The sequence below is a fragment of the Gamsiella multidivaricata genome, assembly GCF_025024155.1.
Source record: "Gamsiella multidivaricata strain RSA 2152 chromosome Unknown BC939scaffold_29, whole genome shotgun sequence".
Lineage (NCBI taxonomy): Eukaryota > Fungi > Mortierellomycota > Mortierellomycetes > Mortierellales > Mortierellaceae > Gamsiella > Gamsiella multidivaricata.
This window is the reverse complement of record NW_026251737.1, coordinates 67,955-91,676: the sequence shown is the minus strand read 5'-3', so window position 1 is coordinate 91,676 and position 23,722 is coordinate 67,955. Positions and strand designations below refer to the sequence as shown.

Here is a 23,722-nt window from a genome sequence, read left to right as displayed (position 1 = left end):
GAACCTAGAATGTCTTTGTGATTATCACTTGTCCCCTTCCTTAGATTACCCTCCCTAAGATGCATCTGCTCGAGCCTTTGCTCTCATGCATGTCTTGCAATCCAGCACAGCAGTTTATAAATTTTCTCTGCAAGTCGACTGCACTACCCTCTGAAAGAGACCTGCACTACAAGTTAGGGGAATATCTGGACAACAATACGATAGCATCGAAGAACTTGAGGTCCTTCAAATATTGAGCACAGTTCCTTTTGAGATCCCAGTTTTCTGATACAAGGAGCAGAAATGCACAAAAGTCCGAGTATACTGAATCTTCTTGACAGCCCTGGCACGATGTCGACGGCAGCCATGAACTTGATGGCGTTGTCGTACCGTTGAGAGACCCCTTTGCTATTGCAAACATCTTCCGGAGAGGCCTCTGTCAGATAGGAGGTGGAAAACCTGCTTAACAGCTATACGAACACTTGGAGGACGGTCATCTCAAAGTCTTGAGAAAAGTTGCACACGGTGAATACATTGAGCTAAAGTTCTGGAAAGCGACAATTTCAATCGGCAACGTGCATACCTTGATAGGAACTGGGAAGAGACGATTCTTGTTATAAACAATGACCACGATGTGAATATATGGGAGCTGAATGCATTTTATCGTGTTGGTAATAAAGACGGTGCAATAATCCTTAGACTGCCATAGTACATAGTATACACACCATGGTCTTGTAAAGCCCTCTATGCATGATCCTTTCTTGGGTCTATCGTAACTTTTGTTAACAAAGACGACGCGTGGTGTATGCATTCCTCTCTCGCCGACAGATTCGATGCCAATTAAAGACAAAGGGGTGCTCCAATCCAACCAAAGTGATAGCTCACACATGAGAGCAATACCAACCGGTCACTCAAGAGATGAGCATCGACCGTTGACCATTGAGCTAGGCAGAAATGAGCGGTGGCAACTGGGTACAACTGGTCTACGCAAAAGTGGGCGTAGTAAAGTTCGATATCAATTGAAATGCCTGTGATGTATGAACCAGTGTTCGCTAGACGATCTGACTGTATGGGAGCAAGAGAGAGGCTCCTTAAGTTCTGATTGGTTCCGGGTATGGAGGCTTCACAGGACACAAAATATATGTGTGATAGAGCGGTTGGAGCGATTAAACGACTGGGGCGAACGGAGCAATCAGAGCAGTGAGGGGGGCAGAGAACCAAATGATTCAGCGGATAAGCGTGGACTAAAAGAGCAGCCTTACTCTCTGCTAGGTGCTCTGAGACATTGTGGAACCGTGAAGAAAAGAAGCAGTGATGTTTTGCTCACTGTGCAGCAGGTTGGAGGGACGAGAGACTGTGGACCTCGTCGCGCCCATTGAGGATCTACCACAAAGTACAACTTTGCGGGATACCACCACCCGTCCCCGGTGCGAAAACACTCACGTCGACTTTGAGAATCGATAAATAGCACGGCATCTGAACGCTATGAAGGTGGATCCTCATCCGCTCTTCTTCCAGACTACCTGAATCCTCCAGAGCACACTAGCCTTTGCCTTACTCCACACCTCTTACACTTTGTTCCCATCATGATGATGAGATCTATCTTGCTGTTGCTGGCAATCGCTAGCACGGCTCTCGCGTCCTACGGCATTGCGAGATATAGTCACTCAAGCTATCCTCCCCCTAGTTTAAACGTTGGAACCATCATCAATAACTTTTCTGGGGCTCTGGCAAATATCAGGACACTTGTCCACGGCGCTGTTAACCAAAGACACCGCCGAAAGAAGATGGCACCAAAACGGATACCGAATGATCCTCCAAATAATTTGGATTCCCGGAGATGGCCAAAACGGTGCTGGGTATCCACTCGTGAACCCAACCAACATGGATCTGGATGGACTTGAGGAGAACACCGAAGTAAGACTGCATGCGGGCGTTTACGGAAATCAAGAATGGGCCTTCTATGACGAGAACTGCCGTGGAGGAGTGCCGAGATGCACCATCTCTGGAATGTATTTGGACCTTAAGAAGAATGGAAGATCCAGGAACAGCACCGGAAGCAGCGATTTCAAGAGCATTACGTCAAGAAACAACACCGGACCTAGTAGCACGGCTCCTTCAGCTACTACTACGGCACCTCTTATCGCGGACAAGCTACTTGCGGAGCCGAGGGCTGGACTCTGCAAGAAGGATCTCTATCACGGAATGGGGGCATGCCAGGGTCCCGACACCATCCTTTCTGGACAAGACATTGTGCAAGACGGTAATCTGATTTCTGCTAATTTGGCTGTGCGGCTCCAGTCGGACGGAAACCTCTGCTTCTGGTCTTACGATTTCGGATATAAATGGACCTGCCTGATGTCGGATCAGTCTCCACAGGTTCCTCCTTACAAAATGCATTTAGATATGGATGGCAATCTCTGCCTCTATGATGGTCGCGGCGTGAACAGGTGGTGCAGCAACAAGACTGGCCCTGTCGACGGACAGTACAGATTGACGCTCCAGAACGACGGTAATCTGGTCGTCTATAGAAGCGACTTTAGAGCAATCTGGGCTAGTTTAACAAGTCGCTTCAATTCCAATGGACCTGAAGCATGCATCGGGAACACGTAGTGGGGTTTCATTTTCTGCGCTCGTTCCTTATCTACCCCCGTTCCGATCTTTCATCACCTTCTGCGTTGCCCGAAAATGGACATAATATATGCGCTACATATCCAAAGGAGAACTCGTCACTCTGGTCACCCTTGTGACCCATTACTGTCGTTCTTCCATAGACACACAAATAGACCATCCAGCATACAGCCATTCATCATCTAATGACCTTGCGATGTTTTGGGACCTGGAAGACGAAAAGGAGCGAGAAGCACATTTAGGTCCACGCACTACATCGAGTGGGTATTTATCTGCACGAATACGCAACAGCTCTCCCTTCCCATGTAGAACGAACCGCGAGCTTCAGGATTTGGCGTAGTGTATGAGGCAAAGTGGAGAACTTTTTCTTTCATTCTTCTTTTTTTTTCGGGATCCGGATTGACTTTTTGAAGTTGATTAGATACTGTGATGCTAGCATATTTGATATTGATTGCCGTGGATTTCAGATTGCTTTGTACTACATGACAGAACTCGCTAATATCTACACCGTCGTTCTGTAACGGTTTTTTTGTCCGTTTCATAGGTGCCTGAATCCCCAAAGCCATCCAGCACGAGCTTGAACTGAGATGAGGCACAGCGACTTCCCAGTAGCGCTCCAGTGCCATCTTCGAAAATAAGCACCATATGGAGTTCAATGTGCCATTGTATATGGTCCTTCGTAACGTGGAGCGAGCATTCTTTCTTTTCTCAGGCCAAGGGTTGTTACCTTTGTTTCGTTAGGGAACTCGCCAGGGAACTCGTTATGCAGTACAGTTACACTTGAATTGTTCAATAATGACGGAAAAGACGAAGTTTCAAGTGTTCAAGCAGCTCTTCTTGATTCATGATCCTTCCTTCATCTCTAGTGAATATATTGAAGCTGTTTTGCTTCGCGCGCGAAGAATATCAAGAATGGATATGAGTCATGCAGGCTAACAGTTCGCACGTTTGCTGAAAACTAAAAAAAAAAAAAAAAAAAAAAAAAAAAAAAAAAAAAAGACGATCCCAATGAAGATGATTTCCTTTAGCTTCCTTGCGAATCATGTTGCGCGTCGTTTTGACATGGTTTTCTGCAACTCCATTTCCCGCTTGGAAGATATGGCATTATTAATCGATAATCAATGTACATTTGTGTGATCATGGTATGGATTGTTTCGTTGGCGCTTCTTATCCGTTATCAGACTGTAGCACATGAGAGACACCCATATCGGCGGACCTTTTGAATAAGACCTTGGCGACTGTATAGCTATGCAGACTTATCTGGTAGGGCATCCAGCAATACGAGCCAACTACAAACATCTACCATAATCAACAAATAAGCTCAGACTCGTCAAACAGGCCTGCAATTTCAATGGCAGCAACTGTGAGAGCATTGCTGTGTACCTTGCCTACAGGAGCGACCTTGATTACATCGTCGCGTAGCCATCTCTCGATCGTATTCTCAAATGTGCTTATTTGGTTTTCGATGAAGAGTCGAGGCCTTCTAAATAGCACTGTACTCTCTGGAGTTGGTAGATTCACCTGTAATGAGCGAGGGTTTCCTATCTTCTCCCTGTTTAGGCAGTTGCATTGCATCTTCGCCAGAGTTAGCGAGACCAGAGATGCTATAGCCGAACTGATGAAGAAGATCCATCCTTCCATCCTCTGTTTTCTAAAGAGATGGATTTGTATTTGATTTGTTCCGCCACTTTTCACCCAAATACGACTCATTTATCAAACCAATCCAGCGTAATCATCAACGTACATGTACAAGCACAGCAACGTGCAAGAAGGAATCACAACGCGCGGCCGTTTGTCAGAATTGACTTCAGGCTGCGCCGAATCAGAATTCATTGCTGTGCGCGTCTGCACTTTAAGAATAGTTTCATGCTGGGCCATCCCACATTAGACTCAACATTCCCCTCCTTTGCAAAGGCACCCCTTTTTTTCCGTTGCGGTGTGCCTCCGACTCCTTTTCTCCCATATTTACGAAAAGCGCTCTGTGCACACGCTCTACAGTAATGGCACAGATACGCGTCGGGGGACGCACTACATCAAGAAGCTGCATGGTATGCTGCCCACTATGGACACCATGAAGACTCGCCATCTTGACGTCTATCCTGACCGTGTCCACTGCGTCTGAAGTATTTAGGATGAGAATAACGACTACCTATGAGATTTCTCAGTGCCATTAACGATGTCCACAAGCAAATCTGACACGATGGTTTACAAGAGATAGACAAATAGGGTCGCGCTGCGATGGCCCCATACAGCAAGGCCAACAAACATCAGCGTGTGCGCGGTGCTACCTGTAACAAGAACCGCGCCGCTGCACTGAAAGCTATACGATGGCTTGGCTGGGACATAATCACTGTTCTTGGGCGACGACTTTATCGGCCGCTCTCCGAATCTAACCTTGAGCATCAGCGACTTGTACCGCGGCATCACACCCCTCATTCTTATCAAGGAGTGGGATGGTCTCTTAACCTCACCATCGAAGGCGGCGTTCCAGACCATCCGCAAGCTCGTCGGCTTTATTGATATGTGGACTACGGTGCTGATCTAGAAACTACGCTGCGAGTATGGGGGATCACAGACAAGATGAAACGAACGCCGTACAAGAGTCCTCAAGGAGATTAGATTGAGGACTACGGATACATTTGCAACGCCGATCATGCAAGCGGGTCCTGCTGCGGCCCCGCACTGGATCCTGCTACTGCGAATCGAACTCTACTGGACTGCCTGCAAGAGATGAGGCGGCTGACCGCCATGAAGGGGATGGGGAGGACACACATTTGGTAATAAGTAACCTTCAGTTTTTAACACACTGACCAGGAGTGGCAATGCTTCATAGGTCCTGAATAAAAATAAAAATAACCTTCCCGAATTGTATCATAATGATGAGAAATCTACAGTGGAGTTTTGCCGGCTTGCTTTGACTTGAGAACATTGTCTTTCTGTCTTTCTGTCTTCTGGGGGGGGGGGGGGGGGGGAAGAAGAGATATCCAGTGCCATTAAAAGCACCAGCTACGCCAATTACTATTGTTCAGCGATTTTTCTAGTTTGTAACAAATAGACCCGACTTGTTGAGAAGGTGCACGTAAATGGACATCTGTACTATCGATAAAAAAAAAAAGCAAGCGTCCTAGAAATCAAAACATTGACCCTAACCCTGGGGATAATAGGCTTTTTACTTGTCGAATCTCTTAACGTCTTAGTCTGTCGATTGACAGGACGAGACGTAAACCTTTTCCCTGGAGGTTTTTGTGAGAAAGAGTAGCGGCAATGGCCAGTCAGTCTTCTTGGTCACTGGCATATATAAACGAACGTTTTATTTTTATTCCGTATCGATCCATCTACCGCTGGTAATGTATCAGGCACACACAAGTGAGAGCTCATTTGCGCTCTCATTTATTGCATGGTTGCGATGACCGTTCAAAAAACAAAACAAAACAAAACTAGTTTTTTATGCTTATCCCGCGAGTATTTCACGGCTGTCGTTAAGGGATGCCCAAGGGATGCCCAAGGGGATGTCCAAAAGGGGAGTAGGCTCCTGAGGGCGAACAGGTACTCGTCCGATAGATAAAGTGACGCGGGCGACCTATTTCCTATTCGAAAGACAAAAGTCCATCCATCGCCATGGCGCTTTCATCATCCGCGGATGAGGAAACTACGCTTGATGACAAACAGAAACTCTCTTTCTTCAGAGCAAATTCGAACCGCTGAGAAAGAGCGCATTAGAGAGACCAGATGGACGAACTCACCCACCCTTGGCTGCCGGTGGCCTTTTCTCTTCAGCCCCCCGCCTCCTGGGATCAAGTTATTGAAAACAACAGGGCGAGACAGTTATGAAAGATTTATCGCGACAGTAGTGTGATCTTCATTGCACGATGAAAAGAAATAGTCGTTCTTCGTCCAAGGGACTCATTGAAGATGAAATACTACAAGTACACAATAACGAACCACGGCATAACTGTTTATGCGCAGTGCAACTGGGACCTCTGTCGTTATTCTGGAGCGATACCATTTACCATTGTCCCACCTTTGTGCGACATGGTATAAATAACGACTAAAAAGCTGGCCTGGGCCTTTCTCCTTGGTGGAAAAAATAAAAAGATTGGGCTTTTCAATCGCTTGCATGTACCCGAGCCAGGTGGAAAAAAAATAAACAAGGCAGACCATTGATGGTCATAACCATCATGAAGACGCGCTGGATATATATTACAACTGCTCTTTAATATGTAGTGTAGTTTATAAAGTAGCTTAGCTAGCTTAGCGATAGATATTAATGAAGAGTGAGGGGACAATGTCAAAGAGGCATTAGAAAAAGAGGTGACAATGAGACGTTCAACAGCGACCTCGCAGAAGATTCACATGAAGAACGGGTTTTGCTTGCTTGCTTGCACCATGTAAGGCTTGTCGAGCTCCTTAAAGGAAAGCGAGGGCTCCGGCGGCAATGGCGGCAGCTCCGGAGAGGACAGGGACAAGGACATTGGCACCGCTGGGCTTGGAGGTGGCAGTAGGAGCAGCAGTAGCAGAGGGGGTAGCGGGGGCGTCCTTGGAGGAGATGGTGAACCGGCCAGAGTAGGCGGCGTTGCCACCATCAAAGACAATCTTGAGCGAGAAGAGACCAGAGGTGCCAAACTTATCGGGGACGCTCCACTGAGTGTTACCCTGGCTCTTTGTGCAGTCGATGGTGGTGACATCGGCAAGGTAGAAGGCGTTGTTGGAGTTGGTCGAGTTCAGGAGCTGAACGGGGACCTGGGTGGGGGTGGTCGAGGTGTAAGTCGAGGGGGAAACGCAAGCCAAAGCCCACGAGAAGGTGGCGGTCTGACCCGCTACGTAGTTGAGACCATCGGTGACAGGGTTGGTGAAGTAGGTGTGGTTGGGGGTCTGGGCAGAGACCGAGGCAGCGAGAGCCAAGACGGTAAGGGCAGCAGACTTGATGAACATGGCGGGGATAGTATGGATGGCAGCGGTGGGGATACAAGGGATGCTGAAGAGAAGAGAAGAGAAGGGAAGAAGAAGAAAATACGCTTTCGGTTATAAACGGGCGGGAGAACGAGTTTGTTTATGTGAGTGTGTAGTCCAGGGCCGCTTCGGTTACTAATGAAAGATAAAAATGAGGATTGAAAAGATACCGCCTCTGATTGGCGATTGCGACTCGCCGCTGGCGTTTAAAAATGATTGTCAACCCGTGCTGGGCTAGCCAGCCAGCCAGCCATGGCACAGACATAAAGAGAACATGCAATGCGGGAGAACATTTGAAATCAGCCAACAACACAAGCCAGTCAGAGTCTTCCTGCCTGCTGCTACACGTCAAAAAGATTTATTTTTGAGAGCATCTCGCTAGCGAGGAGCAGCTGCTCTCATCATGGTGGTCGTGTTTGGGCAAAACGAACCCACGACAGGGAGCTGGAACGTCCAGGGCGGACCCAGGATGTGGTTTTATGTCATCCTGACCATATTATATAGGTCTGCACTGTGCACTTCTACTAGGGGGCTAGCATCTTTAGGCAGTACGCGTATTTTCATATGCCAAAAATTGTCGGGGCCCGTGATACCCTAGGCAAGCCGTGCGCGGGTAACAGAGCCCCAACGCTCAGACATCCATTCCATTTAGGACCGCTCCCGGACGAGTGAATACCCGCTGCATGAGGACAGGTATTTGAGCGAAATGACGGTTACTGGCAGAAAGAACCAAAGACAGAGTGCGAAGCCTTGTTCTCGTAGAGCGCATTGTTCACAGGCTGGGATTCTGCGTTGGCATGTTCATCCGGGGAGGGAAAACCTGTCAGAACACAAGCGCGTAAACACTCGAGGGATAAAAATAGATCTCTAGACCGCACGGGGCTTTTATTCCTTTCATAATCGTAGGAGTCCAGCGCGTTCTCTTTTTTTCTTTCTTTCTTTTCTTTTCTTTCTTTCTTTCTTTCTTTCTGCCGCCCCTTTCGCATTTCGTGCTTAAGGGTATTCGACCACAATGTCATTTTACGGCTCTGTATCCGTAGTGCGCTCATGTTTCGCGGTGCAGAGTTCCCCCCGCATCGATCATCCTACAGCACGTAGGGCCGATGTCAATATCGTGACCAAGTATGCATCCTCTATGGGTTAAAGGCGATCTATTAAGTGTAGGGCATACAGGTGCTTCAAGCTAATTTTTGAACGTAGCAGGAATTCGAAAAATGGAGCCAGATCGGCGAAATGCCGGCTCCGGTTCGGTCTTTAGATCTACGAATTTAGAAATGTGGAGTTCGAGCTCCTCATCTATTAACACGGTACCTTCGAGCCCCAAGTTGCACTTAACTATTGCCAGCTCTCTTCTCCACCTCATCAAATGTCAGGGAGGAAATTGTCTCCAGTGGAATTCTGGCTCCATTTAGGCGTTCTGGATCTCGGTAGTGCTCTAATCATGGCGCAAGGTTCCCACCTCATTCATATCACTCGCATCGTTCATGTCTCCCATAGAGGGATGAGTGCCGTATCACCCAGCTAAAGATGAGAGGTGTAGCATGGAAGATGCTTGCTCACAGATAAAGATGAGCAAGCCAAGGAGCCCTTTCTCCCTGGCAGTTATTTTTTATTTGTTACGCAGAAGCGTATTTCTCGTCCTTCCAGGCAATATTGCATCAAACCCTATTTCTCTTTTTATCGAAGCGCTCTGTTTACATAACCCAGTGGTCGTTTCCTACCACTTGACCGGGAATGCTCGCGCTTACCTGTGCAATGCTACATTCTCCCATATCTCCATGCCTCCGCCCACCTATACACCTTGTACAGTGGTCGGGTAATTTTGCAATTTACAGACTGAAGTACTGTGCTTACACGGCATCCCCAGGCTGTTGCTGTCGATGGTGCCCACTCTTTTACTCTTTCTCCTATACAGTTTCTCTGCACTGAGGGTACAGTTGCCACAACAAGGTGTAGAGTAGGTTTGTGGGAGGTGGGAGCACCGAGCTAAAGCGACCTCTATTTATTTATATTGTTGAGAGCAAAAAAAAAAGATGCTGCAGTCAATCCATTTATTCCGCCCCTTTTCATAGACCGGACAAGCGTGCCTTTGAAGAGCGGCTATTTCGATCGCATTCTACACCAAGCCCATCCTCCACTGCTGCCTGAAAGGTGTAGTGATGAGCAACATCCACTTCCCACTTCCATCCGCCATCCTCGTCTTTTTTTTTTTCTTCTCTTCTTCTTTCCTCTCTACCATCCCCTCATCTATTCCCTCCACTTCCTCCCTCCCTCCCGTCATCAACTGACCCGTTCTCCCCTCCTCCTTCTCGTCCTCCTCCTCCTCCTCCCGTCCGTGGCAGTCCAGCTAGCCATCCCTCCCTTGCCCTATTCTTGGACCTAATACTTTATCCATAAACGCCATCCCATTTGCCCAACAAACCCTTGTCCCCGGGTTCTTCAATATCTCGCTCTTCCTCCTACTTCGCCCTCGTTCCCTACTGTGCCCACTTCCTCTCACGACTCTCAACACGGCCTTACATTAGCCTTCCTTGGCAGTCAAAACGCCAACTTCCCGCCTTGTTGCACACTCATTATTACATACCCAGTGTCCTCTCTGACAGCCAGCTGGTCTGACCTTATCGTATAGTCGCGTTACAGCATTGAGCAAGAAGGTAATTGCTGGGTGTAATATACATAGACACAGCACAACGTCTCGATGGTTTCTTTTCGGTACCAGCAACTGGGCCCTGCGTAGATGTACTTGTGCTATCTACAACACGCTAATGTTCGTTCTAGCTTTGTTAGCACAAAATGAAGAGATACCCCTCAACAAAGGCCATTGTCGCCCTGACTGCCCTTGTGGCCCTGATTGGCTCCATCGCGGTCTTCACTGTCGAGGCAGCACCCGTCACCAATGGCATTGGCGTCGCTGGATACAAAGTGAAATCCCAGGACCAGGTTCAGCAACAGCAGCAGGAAGTAGCCGCAATCATCGACAATGTGGCTCCCCGTATCTATAAGCGACAGAATCCCACCCACACCGAAACAAGGGCCAGCACCACAGAGGCGCCTAGGACATCAACAACGCACACCAACAATCCCCCTACTACCACGAGCGCGCCCTCCAAGTCTACAACCAGACCAGCTGCAACCAATCCAGCCACCCGTCCATCAGCAACCACCACTGCCCATGGCTCGTCTTCGACTACACCTGGTACCTCTGGCACTGGTACTGCAACTAGCACTGGCACTGGCACTGGAGCAGTGCCCTCGTCGTCGCCAACTGGAGGATCGAACGATAACAATGTGCCTACCAAGGTTTCCGAAAAGGTCTTTATTGGTTTGGGAACCGTCGGCGGTTTTTTCGTCTTTGCTTTGGGAGGCCTTGCCTTCTGCCGTCACCGCAAAAAGAAGAACCTGGCCTCTGCTCTGCTGCAGCAGACTGCTCAGTTCAATAACAACAACCCGTATGCTAAATTGCCAGAGCCTGCCGCTTCTCCCAAGGAGAGCCTTCCCATGACTCCGACCAAGCCACTTGGAACGTATAACGTTGTGGCCACCTACACACCAGCGCTTGCGGATGAGATTGAGATTGGTCTCGGAGACTCTGTGACGATCCTGCAAGAGTTTGACGATGGATGGTGTATGGGAGTTAATAACACGAGAGGCGGCGCGAAGGGAGTCTTCCCGAGACATTGTGTTGAAATGGGATCGTATGAGGGATCGCAGCACGGTGCTCCAGGCGGTCCTCATTACCCACCCAGTCCCAGCTTCAAGGCCGCGGCCAACAAACGTATTAGTTCGATTGCACCAGGCGGCGGCTGGAATGCTGGCTATAGCAATGATGGCGGCTACCCACCACAGCCTAGCCCGCAATATCTCAACGCCAACCAAGGGCCTCCTCATAATGGCGGCGGATTCTACAATGGCGGCGGCTATTAATGCATTAGTGGTGCTAGTTGAGAGAACATTGACGTAATTCGATATCCACTCATTTGTAGCTACCAGTTTCGAAAGAAAAAAAAACCACTACCTTTGCGCCAATCCCTCTCCATTCCCTTTCTTTGCATTTCTCTTAATAAAGTCTCCTTAAGAAATCAGTGGGCAATACGCCATAAAGTTCTCCACTAAGAACTTTTTGTCTATACGGGATACCTGGTTGTGATCAATATGTCTTGTTCAAGGATTGGGGAATGCCCACGTTTCAATGGTCGTTACCTCTACGAAGTAGTCTGTGCAACATATATCAGCTCCAGAGAAAAGGGATAGGCACTCAATACGGAAGGCTATAGGCGGATGTCTAGAGAGCCGACTGGTTTAAAAATAAAGACACCTTGCAATGTCGACATCGAGCTCACGTCAATCGCGAGACATACACATCCAGGATATATATATCAGGCTTAGACTATTTGAAAGGCTCTGGGGCATACACGTGGTACCGCTCCAGTAGATACTCTAAATATTCAAGTGGTAGAAAACATGGAGCTCCACAGAGACTAATATGTTGTTTGCTATTTTCTACACGTGCCACCAATGAAAAGCGTGACAGAACGAAAGAGCGAGAGAGGGTTGAGTATCCACAACAGCAAAGGGAAGATGTTTCAGCGAGACAGGAACGAGAATCAGGTACACCCATCCGTCTACAAACGTAACGAGTAGCGTACATGCGTGCAAATACAAGAGCCGCCCCCTGGATTTTCCCTTGAGCTGGTCCGTCACTCATCCGCCTCCATTCCTCATCCTCTCATCGTCTTCCTGCATGTAATGTTTGTGTCCACCATACTGATTGGATATTAGTCTAAACTGCGCTTTAGTGGGAACACAAGAACAAATCAACAGAATGAGTGAGCAGTACGCGAAGCCCCAGATAAAAAACGTGGCAGGAAAGAAAACCCGACCCTCCCATCTCGGCCCCTGTGATCTCATCTGAGTACTAAAAGTCACCCCTCTCATTCTGCCATTCCGCTCATTCGACCAATCAATTCCTCTTCCTCCACGGGAGGTTCGGCGTCACAGAAATAGTACGACCAATAGCAATTGCATTTGACGAACGATTTTATTCTTCACACGTTTCTGTTTCTTTGTAGATTTCAAGTGGAGAAGGGAAAAAACAACAATGCACAAGAAAAAGTGCATTCCACGCATCATTGGGGAATCATTCTGTTCGAGGAGACATCAAACCCCTCCTACACCATCTTTCAATGGCGATGTGTACACCTGCGCTGTCCTCGTCCATGCTGCTAGAGTGCAATAAAAGGCTCAATGGCGGCAGAAAGTACAGAGAGGAAACGGCCAGTGTAAATAGAATAAAAATAAACAAGTGGACATTAGGGACGCAGAGGGGAAGGAAGCAGATCCAGCTGTAGGCAGTGTCTGTTGTTGGTCGACTCTGTCGGCTGGATACTGCACGCAGCAGACCCCAATGATGTTATTTCTCCTCCAGGAATCTATCCTACCGCAACGCCCATTCCAACGAGCGTGGGCTGATAACATGCCATCCCCATTCCCCTCTTCCTCACTCTCTCATTTCTTTGCACGCTCACTCACTCACTCGCTCATCCACGCGCTTACTCGCTTCGTGTCCCTTTTGTCACTTCTTTTGAGCAATTGCCTGCAGGAATGGGTCAAATTAGGCCATTCACTCATAGGCTTACACTCACACACAGCAAAGTAATTTCCTCATTCTTAAGTTCATGTACCAAATGTCGACATCGATATCCGATGTTGGGCATGGTGCTCAATTTCTCTCTCCTATCTCCACATTCAACCTTGGGCTCCATCGTACACTCGCACCCATATCCTGCGCTCAAAATCGATTGACAGTCTCTTCTCCCTGTCTGTCTATCTGTACGCTCTCATCGCCATCTCCCTTCCTCAGGCCCCAGGAAATCCCCTCTGTCTCACCTTCTCCGCCGACCCTTCCGCTCAGAGCCCCTTTTATTTTATTGCCTTATTCTTACCTCCCCTTCCTTTATAACCACGCCCTTTCCATCTCGGCTCCAAATCTCTTTATCCAGTTATCAGTTCGTACAATTAATCCACAGCTCCTTTTCATCCACGGATCGACCACTGCCGATCTCCTGTAGGACACATGTACCCTTACCCAGCACATGGCAGATCCTCTGATCCCGCCTTCTCTGCACAACCCGTCTCTGCAGCGGTAGGATCCACGTCAACGCCTTTTCCTGCTCCTGTACCTGTATCTATATCCTTATCATCAACATCGACACCATCGTCGTCGTCTTGGGCCGATTCGTTGTACAGCTTACATCCAGTACAACAACAGCAAGGACAACAACAGCAGCAGCACAGCACATACCACCATGGGCCACTTCGACCACAGTCAAACGGAGCAGTAGGCAGTCCTAAAGATATGCATGATCAGTTCCCAGTCCCGCCTTTTGTGGATTCCACAACGTTTAATCTCAACACGCGATCTGCCGCCGGGGCAGCAGCAGATCTAGGAACCACGTTTCACTCGGACCATATCTCTTCTGTCACACCTCTGGATGCAACAAACGCTGTGCCTCGACGGCAGGTGACACCTACTCTTCCTTATTTACCAGGCAAAGCCCGCAAGAGGCACAAGGTCGCGACTTCGTGCAACCGCTGTCGCCAAAACAAGGTAAAGTCGACGCACGAAAGAAGTTATATCCCGACTTTTTTCTTGTCCTAATTCTCGTCAACATTTATTGAATTCCAAAGCGCAAGTGCGACAGTGGAGTGCCCTGTTCAAATTGTAAAAGAAACAACGTCGATTGCTGTTACACAGGTGCTCAGCTCTCACGCGCGATTTGGGGTGACTCCCCTCTGAGCCAAGAAAAGATCGTTGGCGTCGCCGCCAATAGGCCCAATAATGCCAACGGCTCATCCAGAGGCAATATCATGCCACCTCACTGGTTTGGTCCCATAAGTCCACATGCGCTCTTATACGCCGGACACACTCCAAACGATCAACTCAATCTTAATCGTCAACAACAGGTTCTTACTTCTCAATCAAGATACCTTTCCAAGGCGCTTAGAGTTGCCCATCCAGGTCCTCAGTACCCTGTACGTCTTTATCCTAAGGAACCATCGGCTACGGACGATAGTGGACAGCCCAGGGCGAAGGAATCTAGTCAAGCTGGAGCGCCGTCCTCGAGTGGAGTGCAGCCTCATGTCCCGAGGACTGTAGATAACGTGGCCGAGCAGTTTCCATCAAAAGTGCCTTGGCACCAGGACACTGATAACCGGTCGATTCCATCGGCGTTGTACCCACCACAGGCACAAACATCGAGTGGGCTGCGACACCAACATCACCAGCAGCTCTCCTACATTCACAGAGGATTAGACCAGGCGTCTAATATCACTATGCAAGCGAGCTACGATGGACGAAGCGTACGCTACACGACGAACCCAATATCGGATTCGCCCTTCGCATATGCAGGTTACCGGGAGTTCTCTCTGGCCACGACCATGCCATCGAGAACTGGTGCTTCAGACGTGGGGGCACCGTCAACAAGTCATGGTTCTAAGACCTTATCGCACCATGGGGCCCCACACACCGAACAACGCTATGACCTCAAGCCGCTCGCGTCTATTTCGCATGCTCCGCAACAATTACAACGCCGCCAGGGTCTTTCGTATCCGACTCTTGAGGGCGCCTTGAATCGTGCTTTGCCCACTGATTCTGCGGCTGGCCCAAATCACGCCGTGCATTCGATTGCGCCTATATCCTCAGTCATCGGCGTATCCTCAGATCAATACAGCTCATTGGAGCCGTGGGATACTCCGACGTTCGTGGACAGTGAATATTCTGCGCTCTTTCCTGGCTCGTATCACCGGTTATCGCAGGGCCCCCATACGTTTGCGCCGGCAATTCAGGACTTTACCGACGATTCAATGAATGGGCATCATACTGACACAAACACCTCTGGTTCTGAAGTCTTGCCTACTGAGGAACAAATCAGAGAGTCCAAGAGGATGCAGAAGATCGCCAGGGATATGCTTGCTGTCAAGGAGTATGATTTTAGCATCATGATCCCTCGTCACATCTCACAGGAGCATGATGAGTTCTTCATTGTGCCAGATCCGTCGCTGGCTATCGGTATCCAAGGAATTCCAGGCCATCTCCAGCTGCTTCCTCGCGACGCGAACTATCTTGTGGATGTATTTTTTGAGGTGAGTTAGTATATTAATGATCAGGTCGCCTCTGCCTGCTAATTACCCTCGAGTCTTTTGCTAAAGATCTTGTGAACTGTCGTTAATTCTCTTCATCGAACACGTCCTTTATTTATTTATTTACTTATTTAGCATGCGTACTTTTACTATCCGGTCATTGACCGCGCAACCGCAGAGCTCTACTTGATGGAGCCACAGACCCCTCAGGCCTTGTTTTTACTAAACATCATATTTATGACAGCCTGCAAACATCTAGCACGAACGAGCGATATCAAACGCGCCATTCGGTTCCGCGAACGCGCAAGAGGTGAGCTGGGCTTAATCTCTATCCATGTCACGCCACTTAATACGCAACTACGCGCATACAATCTGACCAAGTTTTATTTTTATTTTTTATTTTTTTATTTCATCCTGAACCCATAAAACAGAGATGCATTTCTATATTGACGCCAAGGTCCGTCTCAGCAGGATGCAGGGCATTCTGCTCGGGTCGTTGGTCGTCTACGGTGTCTTTAAGGCTGTTATTGGCCTCGCCGAGATCTGTGGAACCTACAATGCTCTAGCCACCACGTCGTATACCAACGATGCGGACGGTACTTATCCGGACCTCGAAGCAGCGAGTAGGTCCATCCAGGCCACGAAGGGAATGATTCCCGAAGCTGCGTACCAGGCAAGGTTGTGGACATTTTGGGGTCTCTATATCCGCGATTCCATCTCCCGGCTCTACTTTGGATGGCCTCACGGAATGGACTCCATGGCTGTGACGGCAGAACTGCCAAAGATCGAGGGGTGTGTTGGACTGGGAGGAAAGGAGGGTGCGAGTCGATCATTGCTGCAGGCACGCGCAGTCATCGGTAAACGGAGGGACACGTCTTTTAAGAGAGACCAGGTCCAGCCTGAAAAGAGGCACATGGCACATTCTGAAGATCACTCGACACCAAGTACCGATCGGGCCAGTTATCGGAATACGTTACCGGACAGCGATGGCGATGAAGACGATGAAGAAGAGGAAAATGGGCAGAGTAAAGATGGCAAATGGGCTAGGCTTCAGGCCATTGACGAGGAAGGCGATGACGATCCCACGGACCAGGACAGAGGCGAGAACATGCGAGCCCAACTCTTGTGCGGGCAGGATTCTGGCGGTGGAGGGACAGCGCGTTTCTCGGTGCTGTCGCCAAAGATCCTGGAGCAACAAAGCCGGCATGATTATCCTATCCAGGCGCGCCAGCCGCCTAGTTCACCTTCAGATCAGCTGGAGCTCGATCTACACATGGAGCGCATGCAACTGCTCCTTGATGTAGAAGAAGATACCACGGACGGAGGATCGTACGCTCGAGTCCTATTCTTGGAAGAGGTCCGGTTATGGACACTGGGTCGTCGCGTTGGATTGTATCTCGCCGGCCGATCCAACATCACCGCACCATCAGCTTGCCCTATGCCGTTGACAGGAGACTCAGTTTCGTCCTCTGCCTGGAGCGGAGCGTCATCCACATCAGCAACTGAAGAGTCCGCAGCAGGTGCCTACGAACGGACTAGTCAGTGGTCCGAGCAGGCATGGCTCCAGGATTACGAGTTGCAAAGTCTTCAAACCGAGCTGATTGCATGGGAAGAGGCCATACCGAGCCACTTAAGATTCAGATATGATGTGGATCATGCCAATGTCAACCATAAGGTCAATGGCAAAATGAGTACGTTCAAATCACATCCTTTTTGCCACAGTCTTTTATTCCTTCTGTGACTCGGCTAACCACCATTGCTCCCTATAGGCGTCTTGATCATGTCGTACTACACCATCACGATCATGCTGCAATCATCCTATCTTCCCATCCTTCAAGGCACGTCCTCGCGTGAGTTCTGTTATCAAGCATCACCTGCCAGATCCGCAGATCCAAGTCATTCAAAGGACGTCTCTGAGGCACTCAAGCAATCCACCGCGCGACCAGTCAGCCGAGCAACGAGTCCTAACTCAGAGACAGACTCAGCTACGGTCTCCAACGCTGCAAAAATTGCCACGGCAGGGTCCGCTGCAGACACAGAACGTCCCTCATCCATGCATGTCCCTCCGCACTTTCAAACCGGCTCAACGTCAGCCACATCAAAGTCCCAGGCGAGCCAGGGTCGTCAATACTTTAATACATCGCACAAGATTTGCACGGAACTATCGAATGTGCTCCTACACCACGTTGAGCTCATGCTGGACTCCTATCCGAACTGGTGCGCGATCCAGGCCAAAGTCAACCACGCCATCACAGCAGCTCTGCGCGTGTCATGTTTGAACGCAAAACTGAAGAGCAACACGGACGCTGCAAGAGAGGAAGCGAAGGCTGGGTTCAAGATGGGCTCAGATCTGTTCAAGCGACTGGCTTTGCTGCCGTACCCACTCACGATTCGCGACTGGCCTGTGGAAGAGGATGTAAAGACGATGATGGAGATCGAGGAGGAATTCAGGGGGATGATGATGACACACAAAGAGCAGGAGGCTGTTCTGCCATCGTCTTCTACAGCCATACCGGGATCAGTAGCGGTGGCGGCGACAACGATTACTCAGGCCGATAGCTCCGGTGTGGGTGGTGATGGTGATGATTCTAAAGGCACAGCAAGTACGGAGGTGACGACCACCACCACGGTTTCTGGAACGAAACTGGCAAAAGGAGAGCATCCGCATGCAAGCCAGGAACGCGGGTTCGGAGCGCGGCAGCATATTTTCGGGACCGCGGACGAAGAGGAATACAAGTTCGAATTCGACCAGCCGTCGAATCTTTAAGGGCCGAGGCAAATCTCTGCATAGCATTGCATACTAGAATTTTAAAAAAGAACGCATCAAATTCTGCAAGACCCATAGCGAAACTATTTTTGTGGATTCCCATTTTGCTTGGTGTATCTATTGTGCACCTTCTTTTCGAGTGCTGCAGCCAGCTTCCTCGCTGATGCTGTAGCGGTAATATCCGAACCCCAAAGATCTATCTCCAGTGGCATTGTCCCATTACTCTTTTTTCAGGAATGCAGCAAACAAGAGGTTGAAGCTGCTCCAGTGCAAAGTTGGGGAGCTGGGAATCCAGTGTTCCCAGAGTTGAGAAATCAAGGACCTCGAGATGAATGCCAGAAAGTTGGCCGCGTCTCAAGGATCGCCATGTGGAGGAGTTGGTGCATGAAGACAGCAGTCCGTCCTAGGCCTTCAAATCAGTCGAGATATTGATTTTATCTTTGGACTAACATAGATGCCAAGAAGACAGCGATGTGGCAGATGCTTTGAGGCGGGGCAGAAACCATGGCTTGAATCCATTGAGTACAGTGTCGAAGAAAATTCGATCTGTTCAGCCGATAGCAATACAGCTCAAATTCCTCAATTCCAGGCACGTCATGCCTACTAGGACACAGCTTTGTGGCAACGTGAATCCAACTCTCGGGAGACTCCCCTTTCAATCTAAAGCCAGCCAACCTCTTGCTAAAACGACCAGGCAGTTACCGTAACTTGCCCTGCTCGCTTGCTTTTTGAAACTGCTCGAAAGTAAGACCAAGCTGACTCAAAACTTCTGTGAAGACCTTGGGCTCGACTGCAGAGAATTATTTCCAGACTATAGTCGCCGCCTGTATTGATTTCTATGCTCCGAATATGTCCATTGGCCATGAGCTGTATCATTAGATGTAGTCGATGTTTGCGATTGACAGTATCGGATATCTGCCCTTTGGTTCCCGACGAATGTACATTCAGGTCGGTAAAAGGTCGGTAAAATTTCTCTTGTGGATGGCAGCCTCAAGAGCCCGGAGATCCTCAATTGTCACGTTCTATTCCATAGCAATGTTGAGATGTCTTAGTCCGCGCGCTTTTTTCAGGGCATCGTAAAATTGCTTGGCAATAATACTGGACCCGACGCTAAAAGAGACAGAGCCATCGTCGATATTGTACCACCCATCGCCGGCCCTGACAAAACCAAAGTGCTGCGTTGCAGAATGTCGATAGTTGTCGCAGTAGTGGTCCAAGCACACCCACTTGACATGTCCCTTGGCTTTAACAACTTGGTACAGGTTGTCGAGCTCATGACTCTTGCCATTAACGTGCTGGAACGACTCGAGCTGCCGCAGATCAACTCCGTCTAGCGCCTCGATTGCACTCAGATCGATCCTCCCAGATGCCGTGTCGAAACCTCTGTCGGCGTTGGCCTGTAAATCCTGGATGTATCTGGTAGTCTCATCTGTCAGGGTTGGAATGCTACTCATGCTGACATCAATACTCTTCCTGACAGCTTCGATCCCATCTGGAAGGTTGAGATGCGCCAAGGGCGGCACGACGACATCAGCAATCGTAAACTCATACGTTAGAAGTTTCATGATTGCCAGGACATGGGGTCCGTATTTGTCGAAGAGTTCAGTGGGCTGGTCAATGCCGTATCCCTCATGCTTGGCCAGGTGCGTCTTGTGCCGAATGTTACTTAGGACTGACAGAGTCGAAGGTATTCTTGAAAGGACTGTTCTGTTGCAGCTGCCTTTTCCGAGGACTGAGTAACCATCGTCTTCGCGGCGATCTCCACAGTCGCAGTCGTGAGGCCGGCTAACTGCTCTAGCTCTGGGGGAACAATCACTGTGTACTGGTAGGGAGGGTCCATGTATTCTACCACCAGCTGTGGTAGATCTGTTGATGCAACAGGACCCGAGCCAGGAGTAATAATCTGAGTGATAACAGTCTCTGGTGCAACAGAAGTTCCTCGGTTGATAGCATTGCCCTCCGAAACAAAGCTTCGCTGCCTGAATGCGCCGCTGACTTCAAGAATAATATCTGTAGAGCTCATCATTCCCCAGTCACGGCCTCCTCCGGCGCCTTCTGAGCTGGCTTCTCTTCTCTTGGCGGATTGGACGATAATTTGTTTCTCGACGGCATCTCCTGCTTCAGTAACACGGACCAGCAAATGGTTGTTGTAAGAGTATGTTGGCTCTGTTTTGGAGCGGATGGCGTGAATACTCTACCATGGCTTGGGATGGCTCTGCTGATGACACCGACACCGATGCAGAGATAGGGATTTGAAGAGAGAAGGAGGGTGATGCTACAATACTTCCTTGATCGGCGTCCATGGCGATACCGTCGAGGATCGCTCCTGGATGGTATTCGATGCGCTGGGGCACATCTCTGTTGAAATGACAACCAAAAAGCCGTTAAAGCCCTGCTTTGCATGCACGTCCTACATGCATTATCATTTTGCCATCAAAAGCTGCTATCTCTCATGAATTCATTCATTATCGTTGTCATCAGTCATGAGCTCCACGAGGCCCTCACCCTCCAGGCCATATTCTGTATTTTTGAAGACTAGTTGAATGCTCCTCCACAGAACATAGCGTTCTTCTGTTTTGCTGTCAAGTCGAGAGGGGATATTGACGGTCTTGCTGGTTGACGGATCTCGGAGTTGCTGCGTGTGCTTCTCTCTGTATAGGCTTTATCATCCTTTGCTGCCTGCGGAAGAAATTTTTGGCGGAAGAAAATGGGAAAGAGAAGATGCAAGAAGGAAAAGTATCGAGTGAACGAAAGCACATTTCCCCTTCGCCCTTTTGCACAGCTTTGGTTGCTTACTTCGCCATATTTTTTGTGCGACCAAAGGAGACGTGGTTCATGTAAAGCCCTACTAGGAATGTATTCGTTTATTTGATATTATGTGAAGAGTATACTCCTAAAGAGGAGCCGCTTCACGCTGCAGCCATCTCAATCCAAGACTATCCTTCTTCAAGAACGGCGATACCCTCTCCAAACACTCTGTGTGGTACCGGTTGACCCACTCCACTTCCTCCCTCGATAGCAACGTCCTGTCTATCATCTTTGTCTGAATTGGCACGAACGTGATATGATCGAACCCATAATACTCTTTGCCACCAAACCGATGTCTCGTCTGAGCCTTCCTCACCACCAGCACATTCTCGATCCGGATACCGAATCTCCCGTCTTCATAGTATCCAGGTTCGTTCGTGAGCGTCATCCCAGGGGTCAATGGCACTTCGTTGAATGCCGGTCGGGCTCCACACCCATGAGGTCCCTCGTGGACGTTCAGGAACGCGCCCACACCATGTCCAGTCCCGTGGCGGAAATCTAGGCCATCGGACCAAAGAGCGCGTCGGGATAAGATGTCCAGGAGGTACCCTGTGGTGCCGTCGGGGAAGACTGCGGAGTCGATAGCGATATGTCCCTGGAGGACGCGCGTGAAGCAACGCCTTTCATACTCAGTGGGTGTTTTGAAGTGAAGGGTACGGGTGATATCGGTTGTGCCGTCGAGATACTGAGCGCCAGAGTCACAGAGGTAGACTTGGTCGGGGTCGATTGTTGCCGCGGTGGGTTTTTCGGGTTTGTAATGGATGATAGCGCCATTAGGACCTGTCGACGAGATGGTGTCGAATGAGGGTCCGACAAATCCCTTCTGCTCTCTGAGAACATGTATAGATTAAGCGGTGTTAGTTGAGCTAGCTGAAGGAAAATCGGTTCTGATAAAATTCACTTTGCAAACCGACAAAGGCACTTACACCCGGAACTGTTGTAAACGTTCTGCGCCGTCAGCTTCGTCTAACTCAATGCCCTTGCCCAATTGTTCCTCCAGCCATGCAAAATAATTAATTACGGCTGCTGCATCTCTTAAATGACACTGCCGCATGCCCTCCAGCTCTACGTCGTTTTTGATCGCCTTTGCATCTGTTACTGGCGACCTGACCTCCAGCGTGTTCTCCTTCCCTAGCGCAACCGAAAGGGCCAGGTTGGTTCTCGTGCCCAGTAGTATTTTGTGCTTGTTGTCTTTCAGTTTTTTGGACAAGGCCCTCAGATCCTCGTAGATCGTCTCATACGGTCGAATGAGCACTTCGCTTCCTAAATGCTTTTTGACTTTGGTTGAAATAGCCTTGTCCTGCAAGTAAAGCTGAACGTCGTCCTGAGTGATAATGGCATACGCGAAAAACACTGGGTTGCAATGAACGTCTGATCCTCGCATATTGAACAACCACGCAATCTCGTCCAGACCCGACACTACACATCCAGCGACGCCCTTTTCTTCCAGAGTCCTACGCAATTGCTGGATTTTCTCAGTATGAGTCTTGCCTGTTGTTGATGTCGAGAGGATCATGAGGGGCCGCGCAGGTCTGGAAGGGCGGTCTTTCCAGATCATGTCCACGAGGTTGGGGACAGAAACGAGTGATGATTCGACCTGAGCTAACTCTGTCTCCAACTTGCGCGCATCTGTGGCTGTAAGGAGAAGAGGGTCGATACCTATCCTGGATCCTGCAGGGAGGTTCTTCACAAGGTACTCCTGCCAGGTTGGAATGCCAGGGAGCCCTGACTTCATTAAAGCCCAATTCGCATCCAATTGCTGCGAGGCTTGAAGAAAGTATCGTCCATCCGTGAATAATGCTGCAGAATCCGTTGAGACAATGGCTAGGCCTGCCGACCCCGTAAATCCCGATATGTATGCGCGCTGCTCGTCGCATTCGGCCACATATTCACTTTGATGAGCGTCCTCAGAGGGGATGACAAAGGCATTGACCCCGTATGGAGGACTTTGCATAACTTGACGCAGTTTTTGGACGCGGTCGGATGTGTCGATCATAGTGGTAGCGGCAGAAGTCATCCATCGGATATTCTTGGTAAAGAAGGGTGGCCGCACCGGCAAGCAGGATCTTGTTGCTGATGCAAGATCTGCATTCGAGAATCGCGACAGGTAAGAATGACGAGCTGATGTCGGAGAGAGACAAGTTTGAAGACAGGCCGACCTGTGGACAGCCCTGAGGACGCTTACTGCACCAAGTCGAAGTGCCATGGTGTGGTGGGGCGAAAAGAGTGGAATCCAAGTATTCAGCGTGTGAGTCACGTCATCTCGAGACATTGCTCACCAAATCGGGACATGTTGTGCCTGAAGTAGAGGAGCAATTGGGCTGACAAGTAGTCTTTATAGTACAGCATCTGCTGCATGGCAATGCCGTATGCCAATGCTGTTGTTAAGACCCTCTCTGAGCAGGGAAGGTTTTCTCGGCTGGCGGCTGCCTCTGCTCGTACTGTTTG

The 23,722-nt window shown here is 49.3% G+C and overlaps 7 protein-coding genes across 7 annotated transcripts; 3 read left to right on the top strand and 4 right to left on the bottom strand.

Moving 5' to 3' along the window:
- Nucleotides 1-51: 51 nt before the first annotated feature.
- Nucleotides 52-1,252, bottom strand: BC939DRAFT_141832 (uncharacterized protein). The gene is made up of 2 exons (XM_051550155.1): nt 563-1,252; nt 52-449 (listed from the first exon to the last, which is right to left on the bottom strand). Exons 1-2 carry the CDS (start codon nt 866-868, stop codon nt 174-176), a joined length of 582 nt encoding a protein of 193 aa, XP_051412625.1. The 5' UTR covers nt 869-1,252; the 3' UTR covers nt 52-173.
- Nucleotides 1,253-1,316: 64 nt separating this feature from the next.
- Nucleotides 1,317-3,575, top strand: BC939DRAFT_450029 (uncharacterized protein). Its single transcript, XM_051555461.1, has 2 exons — nt 1,317-2,491; nt 3,155-3,575. The coding sequence occupies exons 1-2, from the start codon at nt 1,789-1,791 to the stop codon at nt 3,160-3,162; spliced, it is 711 nt and encodes a 236-aa protein (XP_051412624.1). The 5' UTR covers nt 1,317-1,788; the 3' UTR covers nt 3,163-3,575.
- Nucleotides 3,576-6,743: 3,168 nt separating this feature from the next.
- BC939DRAFT_450023 (uncharacterized protein) lies at nt 6,744-7,729 on the bottom strand. Its single transcript, XM_051555460.1, has one exon. The coding sequence runs from the start codon at nt 7,540-7,542 to the stop codon at nt 7,018-7,020; it is 525 nt and encodes a 174-aa protein (XP_051412623.1). The 5' UTR covers nt 7,543-7,729; the 3' UTR covers nt 6,744-7,017.
- A 3,332-nt stretch (nt 7,730-11,061) lies between these two features.
- On the top strand, nt 11,062-11,247 carry BC939DRAFT_387450 (uncharacterized protein; the record flags this gene model as incomplete). The annotated part of the gene is made up of 1 exon (XM_051551839.1): nt 11,062-11,247. A coding segment is annotated over one exon (186 nt), but the record flags the coding sequence as incomplete, so codon positions are not given.
- Nucleotides 11,248-13,978: 2,731 nt separating this feature from the next.
- Nucleotides 13,979-18,498, top strand: BC939DRAFT_450013 (uncharacterized protein). The gene is made up of 5 exons (XM_051555459.1): nt 13,979-14,167; nt 14,248-15,702; nt 15,835-16,009; nt 16,131-17,390; nt 17,469-18,498. The coding sequence occupies exons 2-5, from the start codon at nt 14,428-14,430 to the stop codon at nt 18,464-18,466; spliced, it is 3,708 nt and encodes a 1,235-aa protein (XP_051412621.1). The 5' UTR covers nt 13,979-14,167; nt 14,248-14,427; the 3' UTR covers nt 18,467-18,498.
- A 912-nt stretch (nt 18,499-19,410) lies between these two features.
- BC939DRAFT_502743 (uncharacterized protein) lies at nt 19,411-20,031 on the bottom strand (the record flags this gene model as incomplete). The annotated part of the gene is made up of 2 exons (XM_051560316.1): nt 19,411-19,488; nt 19,576-20,031. 2 exons carry the CDS (start codon nt 20,029-20,031, stop codon nt 19,411-19,413), a joined length of 534 nt encoding a protein of 177 aa, XP_051412620.1.
- A 1,328-nt stretch (nt 20,032-21,359) lies between these two features.
- BC939DRAFT_396753 (Creatinase/aminopeptidase) lies at nt 21,360-23,291 on the bottom strand (the record flags this gene model as incomplete). Its single annotated transcript, XM_051552312.1, has 2 exons — nt 21,360-22,104; nt 22,201-23,291. 2 exons carry the CDS (start codon nt 23,289-23,291, stop codon nt 21,360-21,362), a joined length of 1,836 nt encoding a protein of 611 aa, XP_051412619.1.
- Nucleotides 23,292-23,722: the final 431 nt, after the last annotated feature.